Below are 18,360 nucleotides of genomic sequence, written 5' to 3' on the forward strand. Positions count from 1 at the left end.
GAATAAATATTTAGAACTAAATCATCTAGCTTTTCCTAGTAAAGGAGACACAACCAGGACAAAATTAGATTTATCATATGTGAAGGCTTTTAAGCTCCTTTTTAGATTAAGAAGTTGTTGTATGTTTTAAAGAGAGACATTAGTAATCAAAAATTGGTAATGAGTCTAGTATTTTTCAGATCATTACTTTTTCTATTATGCAGACATTTGATTTGGGGAAACCACTAAGAAAGTATATCTGTTTTTACAAAAAAAAAAAATCCTAGAAACCAATGTCAGAAAAATAGGTACATACTAATTTTCTGTTTGCGCCTCAAGGCAACTATTAAAAAACCACATTTTACAAAGGAAGATAAACTATGTTAGCAATGGTGCCTTCTGGGAGCTTGTCTCATGAAGATTTCTATCAAATATATTTCTAGATCAGCATATATAAAATGAGAAACATTTTGGTAATACCAGAGATTAATTCGAATGGTCCTTGCTAACCACTCCCAATTTTCAGACCTTCAAAGCATAGTTGCCAATATTTTTGACTGACTATGAAAGATGGAAATATAATTTCTGTAGGTTTCTCTTCAAAATCAACTCTTAGTTGCTTAAAGGAGATGTAAAAGAAATCCAAGTCTTTTCAGAACACATGCACATATAAAATCAATACCTTCCACTACTGAACTCCCAAATAGAACGATAGATTAAGGGCATTTGTACACCGAATGATGATGTCAGCTTCATGAACCATTAAATGCTACTCAGAAGAAATATAAATCAAAAAAGAATAAATATTCTCCAGTAAATTCAAGGTTATTTTAATGGTCATATAAATGTCACAATTTAAGTGCTAGATTCTCTGCCACTTTTAGTGCCTCTGATACCTCTAATTTAGAAGGATTTGCAGAAGAAATTCTACTTGATTCTAAATGCTCCATTTTATTTATTTTTTTAATCTTAAAAATGTATCTAGGGGGCAGGGCATGGTGGCTCATGCCTGTAATTCCAGCACTTTGGGAGGCGAGGTGGGCAGAACACGAGGTCAGGAGTTCGAGACCATCCTGGTGAACATGGCAAAACTCTGTCTCTACTAAGAAAATACACAAATTAGCAGGGCGTGGTGGTGGGCACCTGTAATCCCAGCTACTTGGGAGGCTGAGGGAGGAGAATTGCTTGAACTCGGGAGGTGGAGGTTGCAGTGAGCTGAAATTGTGCCATTGTACTCCAGCCTGGGTGACAAGAGCAAGACTCGGTCTCAAAAAAAAAAAAAAAAAAAATTGTATCTAGGGAATCTGGATGCATTAGTCTTAAATATTTGTCCAACACTGTCAGGAAAGAATGATTAGATTTCATAGTGCATACTTCTTATCACAGAAGAGAATACTTCAGGCAAGATGGTATCTGGAAAAGGCATTCACAGCTATTTGAATGCATTTGGATAATTAATTGAATTTTATATCTGGTCAACTGAGAGAGGCTTGATTTTGGTGAACTGATGTGAATTGTGCTGATGAAGAATAATTGAATTTTTGTAAAAAGCAAGTCTATATTTCAAACAAGCAGAAAACACACACAAATAAAATAAGACAGAATCTAGATATTGCTTTCTCAACCAGAATATTAAAATATGCTGTATCAATAGTCAGATTTATAATGCCTGGCAATAATATTACTCTTTGACTTACCATTTGGAAAATCACTTAATTTAGGTAACAACTAAATTTAAGATTTATTCGATATTAAAATCATTGCATCTTTGAGTTCTTGTGAAATTAACATTAAAAAATTACTTGATACCAGCAAATGCAATTTTTTACTAAACCTATAGGAAACAATTTAATATTTAAGATAAATTATGGCACAGTTAAAATCTAGACTTCAAAGTTTTCTTCTTTTTATAATAATCTGTAATAGATCTTTCACATGAATTGATAGGCAGAGGGTCAAATATCTGCAGGAGTAGCAAGGAACAGATACGTAACTAACACTGGGATATTTAGGAGACTTTAAGGCAACCTAATGGCATGTTGTAAAATGAAAGAAAAAAAAAGAATGGTAAGAAACATCACGCAATAAGGTGAAGAAAAAACAATAAGCTGTCAAGGTTGTCTCCTGAAAAGAAACCAACCATGCACTTCCAAAGTTATTTTGACTGGCTCCTGCTGCTCTAAAAACTCCTGAAAAAGCTATAAACTCTGATGGATTTTTGGATGAGACATGAGTTCAAAGAGGTTTGTAGGGGTGTGTCTCGCTCTTGTCTTCTGAACCAGGAGAGCGATTCACTTTATATCAACAGCAGCAGGCTGAGAGCTTCTAGATTGGTCCTCGCTCTGAAGGCAGCTGGCAGAGTGTCATTGTGGAAGCCGGTGCCAGAGTTAGAGATTGCTGGGGAAGAGCACCGAGCGATGTTTGGCAGTGTTGCAATTCAGACAAACCTCACAGGAAAGAGCTACACAGTTTGAAATGGGTTCTGTATTTAGCTACTGAGCAAATCAGACCCTGAATCTTCACTTTTAAGAAGACAGTTCTACCTACAGTAATTCTTCTTGATTTCCTATTCAAGAGGATCATTCTAAACCAGGAAAATAAGTAGAGTTACATTCTTGTAATTATTTGCAATTTTTCCTTCGGGGGAGAAGACTTTCTTATGTGGCCTTTTATTTTTTGAATCTCATTTCTATCATTGTTTCATATTTGAACAAACAGCTCAGCTTTTTGTAATCATTACATTCTATACAATCTAATCATGAAAGGAATGACTTTTCAATTTCATATGTATTATGACACTTGATATAACCATTAATATGAATGAATTATGAGCGACTTCACATTATTAAAATATTAAATGACTTTGCTGATAGCAAAGGAAATAAACAAAAAGTGAAAGTCTGCCATTTACTATACAATGAAAGAAACATATGAACTCCAGAGCCAAATTTCAGTCCCAATGACTTTCTATTAGAATCCCTTAATATCTGAAAGATCTATCGCTTAATCTCTAAAATTGTTATACCTCTTTACCTTCAAATTACTTTTTATATTAATTCGAGGAGGTCATATAAGCTTCTCTAAATTATACGGCATGTGCATGATCTGAAAAATATGTAGCAGCATTTCTTCAGCAAGAGAATAGAAAGGAAGGAAAGGGAAATTATGTGTCAGACACCACGATCCCATGCCTTCTGCAGGTGATATTTCATTTCAGCCTCATGCCATCCCCTTTGTGGCAGACATTATTTCAGTGTCATAGAAGAGGACTCTGAAGCTTAGAGAGCTTAAGTAACTTGCTCAAGATCATAACAATAACAAGTAGCAGAGCTGGGAATGGAATCAGGTCACTTGACTTGAAAGCTAGTCTTCATTCCAATGTACCACCCTATTGTCTTACTGATCAAAGAATAAGACAGTTTAAGTGAAGGAATAAACCAAAACAATTATTTCCAACTGGTCAGAAATTAAGTTGCTGTACCATAATTTCCAACCTTTCCTGATTTAGATAAAAAATAAGAAATGAGTTAATCAGATAAGTTTTCAGTCTGAACCTTTAAGACACATCGAAACTCCAGTTATTAGTTTGTCCACCTACTCTTCTTTTTTTTTTTTCTTGACAGAGTCTTGCTCTGTCAGGCAGGCTGGAGTGCAGTGGCACGATCTCAGCTCACTACGACCTCCGCCTCCTGGGTTCAAGTGATTCTCTGTCTCAGCCTCCTGAGTAGCTGGGACTACAGGCACCTGCCACCATGCCCAGCTAATTTTTTTTTTTTTGTATTTTTTTAGTAAAGACAGGGTTTCATCATGTTGGCCAGGCTTGTCTTGAACTCCTGATCTCAGGTGATCCACCCGCCTCAGCCTCCCAAAGTGCTGGGATTACAGGCGTGAGCCACCGTGCCCAGCCTACTCTTCTTGAGTATAGACAGAAGCACCATGCTGCTACCCAGAGTAGGGAACAGCTGGGAGGGCAGTGTGAGGCTCCCGCAGAAGAACTGTGGGTAACAGCAAGCAATGGTTTGATGTTAACTGGCAGGCATGACAGAGTTTGTCAATTTCTGTTATGAACTCTTTGTCTGAACTTTTTTACTGATACCATTTCACTCATCTTATTTCATGCTCTTGTTAACCCCTTAAATCTCTGCATGGACTAGGAGAATCATGTGTGAAAATCAAGACTGATGTAAATATTCATAATATAATTGCAATTTTGCTAAGTCAGGAAAGCTTAATCTGGAAGGAGAATTCGAATTCGAATTTACCTGCCTAAGAAGTGGGATGACTTTTGGGTCAAATGAGGTTGGTGATTTCTTGGAAAGGTATATAAGAATATGAGCATATTGTCCTTGCCTGTGTCATGCCCATGCTCTTATTTAAAAGCAGTTTTTGTGTGCCTCATTCTCTGTTCTGGTAAAATCTAGGTTTATTTTTATACCTGCAGACATTCTCCCATTACAAAGTATCTCATTCTATTTTTTTTTTTCTTTTTAGAGATAAGGCCTCACTCTGTCACCCAGGCTAGAGTGCAGTGGCTCAATCATGGCTCACTGCAGCCTTGACCTCCTGAGCTCAAGCAACCCTCCTGTCTTATTCTCCTGAGTAGCTGGTAATACAGGTGCACACCTGGCTAAATGTTTTTCAAATTGTTTTGTAGAGATGAGGGTCTCACTGTGTTGCCCAGGCTGGTCTAAAAGTCCAGGCCTCAAGCAATCCTCCCATCTTGGCTCCCCAAAAAAGTGCTAGGATTACAGGTATGAGCCACTGTGCCTGGCCCCACATCCTATTTTATTACAAATGAAACAACATTTTTCTGAAATGTGTTTCTTTATGAACTTTCAATCAGGCTGACAAGCATAAAGCTCTTAGGAACCAACTCCCATCTTGCTTAATTCTTTTATTTATTATTATTATACTTTAAGTTTTGGGATAACTATGCAGAACATGCAGGTTTGTTACATAGGTATACACGTGCCATGGTGGTTGCTGCACCCATCAACCCAACATCTACATTAGGTATTTCTCCTATTGCTATCCCTCCTCTAGGCCCCCACCTCCTGACAGGCCATGGTGTGTGATGTTCCCCTCCCTGTGTCCATGTGTTCTCATTGTTCAACTCCCACTTATGAGTGAGAACATGCAGTGTTTGGTTTTCAGTTCCTGTGTTAGTTCGCTGAGAATGATGGTTTCCAGCTTCATCCATGTCCCTGCAAAGGACATGAACTCATCCTTTTTCAATAGCTGGGTAGTATTCCATGGTGTGTATGTGCCACATTTTCTTTCTCCAGTCTATCACTGACAGGCATTTGGGTTGGTTCCAAGGTTTTGCTATTGTGAAGAGTGCTGCAATAAACACACATGTATATGTGTCTTTATATTAGAATGATGTATAATCCTTTGGGTATATACCCAGTAATGGGATTGCTGGGAGAAATTGTATTTCTGGTTCTAGATCCTTGAGGGATCGTCACACTGTCTTCCACAATGGTTGAGCTAATTTACACTCCCACCAACAGTGTAAAAGCCTTCCTATTTCTCCACATCCTCTCCAGCATCTGCTGTTTCCTCACTTTTTAATGATCACCATTCTAACTGGCATGAGATGGTATCTCACTGTGGTTTTGATTTGCATTTCTCTAATGACTAGTGATGATGAGCTATTTTTCATATATTTGTTGGCTGCATAAATGTCTTCTTTTGAAAAGTGTCTGTTCATATCCTTTGCCCACTTTTTTTTCTTGTAAATTTGTTTAAGTTCCTTATAGATTCTGGATATTAGCCCTTTGTCAGATGGATAGATTTCCAAAATTTTCTCCCATTCCATAGGTTGGCCTCTGTTCTGTTCCATTAGTCTATATATCTGTTTTGGTACCAGTACCATGCTGTTTTGGTTACTGTAGCCTTGTAGTATAGTTTGAAGTCAGGTAGCGTGATGCCTCCAGCTTTGTTCTTTTTGCTTAGGATTGTCTTGGCTATACAGGTTCTTTTTTGGTTCCATGTGAAACTTAAAGTAGTTTTTTCTAATTCTGTGAAGAAAGTCAATGGTAGCTTGATAGGGATAGCATTAAATCTCTAAATTACTTTGGGTAGTATGGCCATTTTCATGATATTGATTCTTCCTGTCCATGAGCATGGAATGTTTTTCCATTTGTTTGTGTCCTCTCTTTATTTCCTTGAGCAGTGGTTTGTAGTTCTCCTTGAAGAAGTCTTTCACATCTCTTGTAAGTTGGATTCCCAGGTATTTTATTCTCTTTGAAGCAATTGTGAATGGGAGTTCACTCATAATTTGGCTCTCTGTTTGTCTATTATTGGTGTATAGGAATGCTTGTGATTTTTGCACATTAATTTTGTTATCTTGAGATGTTGCTGAAGTTGCTTACCAGCTTAAGGAGATTTTGGGCTGACACAATAGGGTTTTTCAAATATACAATCATGTCATCTGCAAAGAGAGACAATTTGAATTCCTCTCTTCCTATTTGAATACGCTTTATTTCTTTCTCTTGCCTGATTGCCCTGGCCAGAACTTTCAATACTGTGTTGAATAGGAGTGGTGAGAGAGGGCATCCTTATCTAGTGCCAGTTTTCAAAGGGAATAATTCCAGCTTTTGCCCATTCAGTATGATTTTGGCTGTGGGTTAGTCATAAATAGCTCTTATTATTTTGAGATAAGTTCCATCAATACCTAGTTTATTGAGAATTTTTAGCATGAAGGGCTGTTGAATTTTGTCAAAGGCCTTTTCTGCATCTATTGAGATAATCACGTGGTTTTTGTAATTGGTTCTGTTTATGTGATGGATTACATTTAGTTATTTGCATATTTTGAACCAGACTTGCATCCCAGGGATGAAGTCAATTTGATCAAAGTGGGTAATATTTTTCATGTGCTGCTGGATTCGGTTTGCCAGTATTTTATTGAGGATGTTTACATTGATGTTCATCAGGGAAATTGGCCTGAAGTTTTCTTCTGAGGAAGCTCAAAATGTTAGAATCAGTAAAAACCTCAAAATGTTAAAATCAGTACAACCACCTTCTAAGCAAGCTCAAAATGTTAGAATCAGTACCCTGACCCTCCCTGCCCTGAGCTACTTATGAACTCTGAAATCTATTTAACTTTCTTTATGAGACCACTCATAATGGCCACTTATCATGGTCATTGAACACGCTGACTGGAAAGCACAAAACATCACTTAGTCAATGCTTTGTTCTCAAATGTCATCAGTAATTTTCTTTTGCTGCTTCAGTCATAGCTATCTAAAAAAAAAAAAAAAAAAATCACTAGTGTTCAGGATCACATCATTTGCTTTATGTCTCCACGTGCTTCATATAGTTCCAGAGAAGAATCAAACTCTCTACTATTCACCACAGGCCCCACTCCATGGAAACCATATGCCCAGTAACCTTTCTCCATCTTCCTATAACAGAAACCTTCATTTCCCTAATCTTCTAACCTCATTGCTCCCTTAGGAATCCATGAGTTTTGAAGTCTTTTATCACCTCCTCCTTCCTCTTCAAAGACCAACTAAAACAGCTGACCCATCCTGCAGTAAAGGAAGGCACAGGTATACCCTTCCATGCTAATGAGTCATACTCAATTTCCCTGTAAGTAGTCAAACCTGGAGGTTCACGTAACTCTCTATCTGAGCTATATTATGTGCAATATGGACTCTTTACATATTTTTATGTAGTTATTTCATCACTACCGGATTCATTTATTTTTTTAATGATTTACTTTGGAATATTACTTGTTTTAGATTAGACAAGTAAGGGTGCTTGTCTGTTTTACATATTCACTGCCATGTGCATGTAAATCATTTTGTTTATCTGTACGCCTTGTGGAAATAATAAGACTAAATAGAAAATAGGCTTAAAAAGGGTGGGAGTGGGAGAAGGAAGAAAGAAAAGGTTTTTATTTTAAGCATTTCCCTACAAGATGACTTCACAGGTTTGGATACAGATTTTGGGACCTCATCTGGTGCAGCCTAGACCTCCTGCCAGTGCTTGGGAAAGAGAAAAGAGGAGTTTGGCCCTGTTAGTGATGCTTCAGAACAGCCACAGGATTCTCACACACTGATATAACAAAATTATCCATTTAAGCACCTTCCTTTTATCCTACCATTTAGTGAAAGAGTTTTATTTTGGCTTGTTTTGTATCACAATCTTGTGATTTTCCCCCTCTGACATAGAGCTGTAAGATTGTCTTAGAGCCAGGCACAGCCAGAGACAGAAAGATGAGAAGAATGTGCAGGCATCAAGAAAGTGGTTTCCTAGCAACAGTAACTATTTCAAAGGTTTCATAACTCTTGTGTCTTTCCATTTCCATAGCAATGTGGGGAATAGTAAATAGTATATTCTGTTATCTGTTTAATTCAAATAAATTCTAAAAAACCAATGATGGATAAATGAAGGAAAGCCTCTATACTCGTTGTATTAAATTCTGTCTTATTAGCTGTTATACATATTAGCTTCTAAGATTTAGGTTCTGTTGCTAAAAGTATGTATTGTGATGAATCAGATGGCTTCTTTTTTTTATTCTTATTTCCTCTTTTTGTCTTTTTTTCCAGAGAGATTTAGTAAAGTAATTCAAAAGAAAAGTTATTCCAGAAGAAGAAACTGTATTTTCAATAATATAAATTTTATAAAGTTTAAATATTAAGATTTTAGGTCTGAAGGTCAGAACAAATAGTTCTGCAAACATTCAAAATTTTTTTAGTGGGATATAATTGATTTGGCAAGACAGAGTAATCATTTCTCCCTTTTCTCCTGATTTGAAATGATTTTAAAATTGGACCCACTAAAAGCAAAGGCACTTTTAAAATAAATTAGGCTCCATACACAGCACATTAAAAATATCATAGTTATAGTATTTCACTTCTTTTCTCCTTCTTAAATTGCAAGGCTATATTCTTTCCCTGTGTAGACCACCTCCTCCACAGAAATAATAAATATGGGTAAAGCCTTCTGAATTCATATTGGGACAGTCATTAAAGACCAAATTATGTTTGTGTCTGTCAAAAATACATAGAAATAGAAATATATATATATATGTATCCAGTCTCTACATTAAAAAATATATATTTTACATTGCTTACATATTTTTAAGAAATAAAAGCCCACATGAATTTTAGTGAAGTAAATATTTTAAAGTGAAGAGCAGTAGAGATAAAACTGTATTTCTAGGATCCAATTATAAATTATCAAGTATATGAATAGATACAAATCACTACCTAATGTTTTACATGTAGCTATCTATTCCATTTGCTTTGGTAAATCTTTGTGAAATTACTGTTCAGTGGAGACACAGAGGAAATGGGAAGATACTTCTCTTCTCTTGAACCGTGGTAATGTCAGGGCAATGTGATCACAAGTGATCTGAGATATACCCATTGCTAGTGTCAGGCAAAATACCTTTAGAAGGTTAAAAAGAATTTCCGTGTTCCAAATGAGGCCTCCTATGATATCTTCCTTGGGATCTGTAAAATCCTTCTAAACAAGGTGTTTAAATAAGATCTTCCTCTAGGAATTCTGAAGCAGAATTGCCATATACCTGAAATCTGCTCTGTGTATTTACAGCAATGTCATAGGGTACTTTTAAGGTTCAATTAAAAAAAAAAACGTGATTTGCCATTTCAATGATGGAGATAAAGAGTGTTACGACACTCTGCTGTTAATTCATTTGCTATAAAATTATTCAACTTGAACTAATAATTGAAAATGCAACAACAGAGATGTATCCATATTTTTATTTTCTATTAGTACAGAAAACATGTATTTAGAGACACCTACTTTAGCAGAAGTATTTATTATATGATTGATTTAATTACTTGTAAATCATGTTTTTGACAGTTAATGGTCCAATTAGCAAGTATGAAAAAGTTCTGAGGGAAATCAAGAATTTTTGTGCCAAGTATTTTTCTTCATGTAAACAGCAAACATTTGATAATTAGCCACCATAATATCTGCAATTTTAAAACCTGCATATTTTGATGATAGCTTAAGACTATCTAGCAAGCTTATTCTGAAGAAAAAGGGAAGCTTATATAGTGATGCAGCACTGTTCTACTCATAAACAGCTAAGGTACTAATATCTTCTAAAAACTGTATGTAGGTATATCATCATGTATCTTACTTAAAACCTGAAATACTTCATTCTTAATCATCAATCAAAAATATATTATGTGTCTACTCATTTAGAACAATCTCGTTACTTAATTATTAGTGGTAATATTAATATAGAAGACCCATAAGATAGTTATAGTTGGAGAACATAAGCTAAATTATTATTCAATTTCCTCTTAATTTCTACTCCTTTGGTCTATAAATAATTCAATGCTTGGAAGATTTTTAATGCTGATATTCTAGGTAGAAATCTGCTAAGGGAATAGTAAGGCTTGGCAACTGTAAACGACATCAGACTTTTTAAATGCTAAAATACTCTTCTCCCCTTGCAATGTGAAGTTACTGTTTATTGGTTTTCATTGATTTTCTTCATAGAATGTTCTTAGAATAAACATGGGTTTATTACTGACATCCGTATCTTATTAAGACATTTATGCAGCCAACAAACATATGAAAAATAGATCATCATCACTGGTCATTAGAGAAATGCAAATCAAAACCACAATGAGATACTATCTCATGCCAGTTAGAATGGTGATCATTAAAAAGTGAGGAAACAACAGATACTGGAGAGGATGTGGAGAAATAGGAAGGCTTTTACACTGTTGGTGGGAGTGTAAATTAGCTCAACCATTGTGGAAGACAGTGTGACGATCCCTCAAGGATCTAGAACCAGAAATACAATTTCTCCCAGCAATCCCATTACTGGGTATATACCCAAAGGATTATACATCATTCTAATATAAAGACACATATACATGTGTGTTTATTGCAGCACTCTTCACAATAGCAAAACCTTGGAACCAACCCAAATGCCTGTCAGTGATAGACTGGAGAAAGAAAATGTGGCACATACACACCATGGAATACTACCCAGCTATTGAAAAAGGATGAGTTCATGTCCTTTGCAGGGACATGGATGAAGCTGGAAACCATCATTCTCAGCGAACTAACACAGGAACTGAAAACCAAACACTGCATGTTTCTCACTCATAAGTGGGAGTTGAACAATGAGAACACATGGACACAGGGAGGGGAACATCACATACCAGGGCCTGTCAGAGGCGGGGGCCTAGAGGAGGGACAGCATTAGGAGAAATACCTAATGTAGATGTTGGGTTGATGGGTGCAGCAAACCACCATGGCACATGTATACCTATGTAACAGACCTGCCCTTTCTGCACATGTGTCTCAGAACTTAAAGTATAATTGAAAATAAAATAAAATAATTCAGAAATATTGTTCTTCCCATCTGATAAATCAGGTAAAAGCCTCTGGTAATCTCTGCACATCACTGCAAACTATAGGGTTTATATTCATATGCACATGTGTTTTTTTTTGCAATATGCACATTGCAATAAAGTTCTCAAACAAGCTAGATAATGCAAAATGACAGACTAGATTGTTTTCTCAAAATGACTAGCATGGCACTATATCATGTGTGTTTTTGTCACCACTCATCCTTAGAGTAAATGCTAAAATGACTCATAAACCTTGTAAATACTCTCAGTGCTTGCAAGCATTCAAAATAATTTTCACACAGGTTGGAAAACACTATTTTATTTCTAAACAACTCAAGTCTGAAATCTCTTACTGTCCTGGATGGATCTGGTGCTACTTAGTGTCTCCATTCATGAAATATGACTTCTTTCTTTCCCTACTACTGACAATGAACCTCAATCATGATCCAGATAAATGCTGATATGATAATACGTCTACAGTTCTTGGAGACAATCACTGCCTATCATGTCTCGCTGTATACATTTTCAGTGTTTTCCTAAGAGTAAACATCCATATCAAAAGCAATAATCCATCATAATCATAACCAAAACTTAGCAAAGAGACAAAAGAACTAAGAATTCATCTTCAATGTTTTCTACTTAAAATAGTATCAGTTAATATATGCAATGAGAGTGTGCTGTGTGAAGAAACATGAGTTAGGGAATGAGCTTAAGAACTATCACTGCATTATGCTCATGAACTGTGTCTTTAAAACATATGCCTCTAAGCCCTCTTATTCACTAGTTTTTCTAACAGACTTATTTATACAAATCACTCCATGTAGCTCCTCTTAAATCTATTATCCCTGGCTTTTGACACCTCTGGTTTTGTTTCTCCTGGCATAGTCCCATCTGTTCTAATCTGTCACTTTCAGAGGGCTGGGGGCCCTCCCAAGCTGTCTCTTAAAGCATTCCTTCAGCTTTGATTCCCAAGTGATTGTCAATGGAAGCGACCAGCTTTAATCTGAACATCAAGATATTAAAAGATCATTCTTGTTACCAGGAAATACCCTTCCAACCATCACTGTTCTCTATCACAAGAATGCTTCTCACCTCTCTCCGAAGAATGCAGTGGACCATGACTATAACAAAGCCTTGCAATGAATCAAATACAGCAAAAAGTATTTGAAACAATATGGAGCGTTTATCTGTCATGGCCAGCACTGCAGACATCCACGTCAAAGCCAGAAGGGGCAACACCACACAGGAGCTCCAAAGAGACGCCCTGTTGAGACCAAGAAAGCAACATTACGTAGCTGTACGTCACACCCCAGGCTATAGCCAAACCCCCATTCAACAAAGCATTTTTGTATGTGGTTCCAAGACCATTAACTTGGAAACCACAAAGCAGATGACATTTGAGAGTCTTATTTATTTTTTTATATAATATCCCACAATAGCTATAAAGACAGTTGCTAATTACAAATATTTAAATATACTCTCTGCTCTTGTATTAGCAAACACAATTTTTTTTTTTTTCATCATAGCATTTTCTCACATGCACTGTAAAAGATTTGTAACAAGAAGATGTAAATGATTGGGACTAACATGGCGTTACTGGCGGTGGTGGCTGACAAAGCTGTTGTTGAAACTACTCCACACTTGGCACATTTGAGCGTCAAACCGCTATGAGGCTCACTCATCTGACTGCAAACAAACAGAACACCCACAAAAAGAACAAAATATTGAATTGTCACCAAAAAAAAGTTGCTGCTGCAAGTTAGCTTTTAAATACAATTTCATGCAGAAAAGTATATTTATCGAAAATGAATGCTCTAAGTTGTTGTAAAGATGCGTTTATACTACAAATTATCTTTGTAACATTTACCTTTTAATATGGGCCTTTGTTGCATGCAAAACATATTTCCATCATTACACCATAAGTGGCCCTGTATCTATTGATCAAAGTTGTTCAATACACTGAGTTAAACATAAGTATGTGCTTCTGTAGACACATAGTGAAAACCCTTTATTCAGACCCTGATAATCAAACATGTGGGGACTCCTAGCTCTGAGGATGTTCATTGTTAATTGCAGAAGGCATATATTTCTGTGAAAACCTTCTGAAATGTAAATAATTATCTCAGAAGTCCAATATAGGAGGAAATGGATTTTAGGAGTCTTCAATTATTTGTTGAAGATGTAGCTTTTTTCTCAAGAGATTCATATTTTGAAATTTCTTACAATATCAATGTATCGTTCACATTTTAGGGTGATCTGAATATAGGGGCTGATGAAATTTGATGAAATATTAGTTGATAATAAAAGAGTGATAGTTTTCTGCTTTCATAAGACACATTTAACATAATCATTAAGTTCAAAATATTATTTCTGAACATTTGTCATAGACTCCAATTTCCTAGCATTTAAATGGCCTATTCTGGTGTAGAGGATTTTGCCCATAAATTCGGATTCAAACAATTCATACTCCATCTACTACATTATAGAAGCAAAGTTGTATTACATGGAAAAACTTTATACACATTTCGCTTTAGAAAAGCGTACCTTGAAAATTACAGATTTATTAGAACATAAACCTTTCAGGAAAAACCAAAAAGAAATTACTTGAATTAAAAATTCCAAACACCTTGGAATAATGCTCTGCAGTGTGCATAGTCCATTCCTATGTGGTGTCTATGGCTAAAATGATTACTTTGTAGGTTTTCATAAAGAATCTTATAGCGGAGTTGCATTACTATGTGTATAAGAAAAGTGGCAGAAGGGAGAAAGTTGTAAGATGCTCATAATTTAGAATCTCTGGATTATTTTAAATAAGGGCACTCACTTGTGAATAGTAATGATATGAGATAACAAATCTGAAAGTGATTAAGTAAGTAGATTGATCAGCAGATCCTGTGAGAAAAATCAAAGCTTTCAGACATGGGTTTGGGGGTGGGGAAGATGACACTAAATCCCTCACTTTACTGATCCAGTCCAGGGCATAGGTACTAGCCAAATGTGTCCAAACGTTTCAAAGTAGTATGTATCCATTAGTCTGTCCAGTTTCGTTTAGGAATGCCTTAATGGAAATGCCGGTGTGTACATCCTAAAGGAGTACATAGACTAGTATTCTCTACAGTGGCTGCGCATCAGCTGTCTATCTGGCCTCAACCACAAAGACTCTAATTTAATAGGATTTTGGCATCTGCCTTTTTTAAAGCTCCACAGATTATGCTGATGAACAAACAGGAACAAGTACCACTTCTCTAACTAAACATTTGAATTTCTTTAATCTTGTTAAATTTGATCAGATTAATATGAAAAAGGGATAGATTAGTTACATATTGTTTCCTTTATCACAGAAGATAGGCTGTATGGTGTTTATACTTCAAACACTGATGCAGTTGTCTTTCTTAATCTAAAAATATGTTGCCTCTAGGCTCTGAAACAAGATTGAAAGCCCAATATTACTAAAAAATAATTTTAAGTACATGGTGTATTTTAGTCCTGAAAACTGTGATTTAACACAATCATAGGCCTGTCAGAAAATAAATTTTAAGCCATTATTTAAAATGCTTATTTGTCTTTATTTGAGATTTATTTGAGGCTAACTACAAGATCTATGCCTACTTCCCTTAGTCAGGGCTAACTGTTCAAACTATGCTTGATGTTAACTGCTGGGACACCTTTAGCATTCCATTACTGGATGTGCATGAAGTAGAATAAAGATAAGTTACCTAGAGACATGCAATGTTTTTTCCTAGTTTCTGTGACCACTATGGAAATTAATATAATATGAAAAACACATAGTCTAGATGCTAAATTGGTTGCTGCATTGAAAAATAAGATCTTGTTTATTATAGAAGAAATTATGCATTTATAAAATTAAAAGTTCAAACAGTAGGAAAAAAAAAAAACCAAAACTTGAGTTGTCCATACATTTAAATTTAACCAATATATCCACCAGGGCACCAGGGTAGGATCACATTATAGAAGCAAAGTCACATTAAATAGAAAAACTTTACACACCTTTCTCTTCAGGTTGTTCTGTCTATTCCAGTTATTACTGCGGATCTTAAAATCTACAGGTTCTAGTTCCCTTCTCCATGTTATTTTCTCTTTTGTTTAAAGAAAAAAAGTCTGACTGATTTATTGTCAATAACATAAAATATTCCCTGGAAAGGAAATGTGCCAGCCTCTCTTTAAAAAAAATCACAAGAAATTTGTAAAGAGTACTAGTAACTCAGTTTCCTTAGTTTCAGGTAGGTAAGACAAAGAAGTTTAAGACAGTAGACAAGAAAGTTCCACTGCAGAAAAATAGAGAAACTTAAATTGTCTGCTGAAGATGTTCTAAAAATATACATGCCATTTTTATCCTGATTTCATTCATTCTCATTATCATTTTATTTAAGATGTGTTGTATTTACAATAAATTTCTTCTTGGTAAACTAATGGGTACTAGGCTTAATACCTCAGTATGAAATAATCTGTACAACAAATCCCTGTGACACAAGTTTATCTAGGTAACAAGCCTGTACTTGTACTCCTGAACTTAAAATTTAAAAAGAAAAAAGAATTTCAGTAGAAAAAATATTAATATAGTTTGGGTATTATAAAACTTGTTAAACTATTGTATTATTTATTAAACATTCACTTATTAATTCCTTATAAATATTTATTGAGCACAAACTGTATGGTTGGCTGTTTCTAATAACTGATTATAAAAAAGAAGAAAGGGAACAAAGAAACAGAAAAAATGGGAGAAGGAACATCTTGGTACAATATTTGGTTTTAAATAACAACCTAGTTGTAAAAGAAATGCTTGATATATTTGTATATTCAAATAAGCTGAAATGATTTTTACAATTAGGAGGACTGGTTGTCAAGTCAACCAATTAGCTTCCTGCTTAATGTTTCTTTAGTTAATTTTGATGATTTCTTCTTCACTGGGGACTGTTCTTCACTGTCCTCACTACTTTTCTGTGAACTAAAATTATTCAAACCTCTATAGCTTCCAAAAATTTCCTTCAATCACACTTTGGAATGGAGTACAAATTTCAATCTATATTTGCTTAAGCTAAAATAGTACTTTATATTAGAAATACAGTTTGAAAATCTAAAGTAATTAATTTGTTAATAGTTCTTTTCTGCTTTGGACAATAGCCAACATCCTGCTTTTATAACATAAGTTAACATTTCTGTTTCTCTAGCAGTGGCCTTTGAACCAGAAAAACACGGACTCAGTTTTGCCAGTGAAACATATGTAACTTCTAAGAATATGTTTAGAATAACTTATTTGTTAATATGTAGATTGAAATGGATAATTTCTAAATTCATAATATGATACTCTTGTCATTTCTTCTAAACCTATATGATCTCTTATAAAGAGCTATATGAATTAAACTGGGCTTTACACATAAAATAATTAAATAAGAAAAAATACTATGAATTTAATAAATCTTCAACGTCATATTCATTTCGATGATCTTATCTCTTTTTTTGACCTTCATGTCATGGATGGTGGAATCATGGATTCTTGATTGAGACCTTCTTTTGGAAAGACTTTTGGAAAGTTAGAGACCTTCCAAAACAACCTCATCTGTTCAGGTTGGCTTCTCAGAAGAGCAGCCACTGTTGAGTGAATGCTTGCTATATGCTAGATTCTCTAATGTGTGCTTTATACACATTATATTTTCATATACTATATGAGGCATGAGTTATTTTCCCCATTTAACAGATGAGGAGACTGAGTTGCAGAAAGTAACATGCCCAAAGGCACATGGACACAGCTAGTAAATTGCGGAGGTTTATCTTAACCACTAAAGTTCCCATTTTATTGTTGAGGTTGTTTAAATTATGTAAGTTTATACTACTAGCAGCAGAACTGAGTTTCTATCCCAGTACTCAGTCTGATCAGTATATTCTTACATAATTAATCTGGACAGAAATAACTGAAGAAGCTTACTCCAATTCCCACCACATGTGGCATAATAACAAGAGTAATTGTGTGAAAATTTTGTGTTCAAATGATCTAGAGAGTTGTGTTTGTACTACGTTCAAGTCTACATATTTAAGGATGTTATAGAAACTCATCTGCTGTGAAAAAAATCTCTAAATGAGAGAAGTGATCCCCCCTCAGGAAGAAACTTTCAGTGATGTTTTTATTACACTATGGTATTTCTAGTGTTTGATATAAATGATATCAAATTTTTATATTGAAAGCCATTAAATTTAGTCTTTTGCTAGGGAAAAGAAATATCCAGATTATCTTATTATATAAATCATTACATAGGTTATAAGAACACAAAGGACTTAAAATTTTACAAGTAACTGATCAATTAGTGTGACTATTAAATAATACCATAAATCATGGAAGAAAATAATATTACATGGGTAAGTTTTGAATGAGGGTACAGTTCAATGGAAAGGAGAAAGCTGGAAACTTTTTATAGGGAAGGTCACAAAGAAAAAATCAAAGGCATTAATATTTCATTCACGTGTCAACAAATTTATATGATAAAAGATGACATAACCTTAAAAAGCTACTAACAATCTAGATATGAGACATTACTGTCATTATATATATAATATATAAAAAATATAGATATATATAAAATATATAATACTATACACACACACACACACACACACACACACACACACACTTTTTTTTTTGAGACCTAGTCTTGCTCTGTCACCCAGGCTGCAGTGCAGTGGCGCGATCTCGGCTCTTTGAAAGCTCCACCTCCCTGGTTCCCGCCATTCTCCTGCCTCAGCCTCCCGAGTAGCTGGGACTACAGGCACCCGTCACCACGTCCCGCAAATTTTTTTGTATTTTTAGTAGAGACTGGGTTTCACCATGGTCTAGATCTCCTGACGTCGTGATCCGCCCACCTCGGCCTCCCAAAGTGCTGGGATTACAGGCGTGAGCCACCGTGCCCAGCCACATATATATGATAACATATAATAAGTCATCAGATATTTATATATTATAATAACAGTAAAATTAAGGGAGATGCTTTTCTAAGTTTTATAAGAAGTTAAAGTG

The 18,360-nt window shown here is 35.2% G+C and overlaps 1 protein-coding gene across 4 annotated transcripts in view; it reads right to left on the minus strand.

Moving 5' to 3' along the window:
* ADGRB3 (adhesion G protein-coupled receptor B3) overlaps positions 1-18,360 on the minus strand; it is a 737,861-nt gene that overhangs the window by 36,938 nt on the left and 682,563 nt on the right. For 3 of the 4 annotated variants that reach the window (XM_005552615.5, XM_015449250.4, XM_074037709.1), the window contains 2 exons: positions 12,921-13,019; positions 12,426-12,597 (listed from right to left, as the gene is read on the minus strand). In XM_005552615.5, coding sequence (XP_005552672.1) covers positions 12,426-12,597; positions 12,921-13,019 — 271 coding nt within the window. The remainder of the gene's footprint in view (positions 1-12,425; positions 12,598-12,920; positions 13,020-18,360) is intronic. The other variant, XM_074037708.1, reaches the window with a different exon arrangement.

Source organism: Macaca fascicularis, chromosome 4, assembly GCF_037993035.2.
Source record: "Macaca fascicularis isolate 582-1 chromosome 4, T2T-MFA8v1.1".
NCBI lineage: Eukaryota > Metazoa > Chordata > Mammalia > Primates > Cercopithecidae > Macaca > Macaca fascicularis.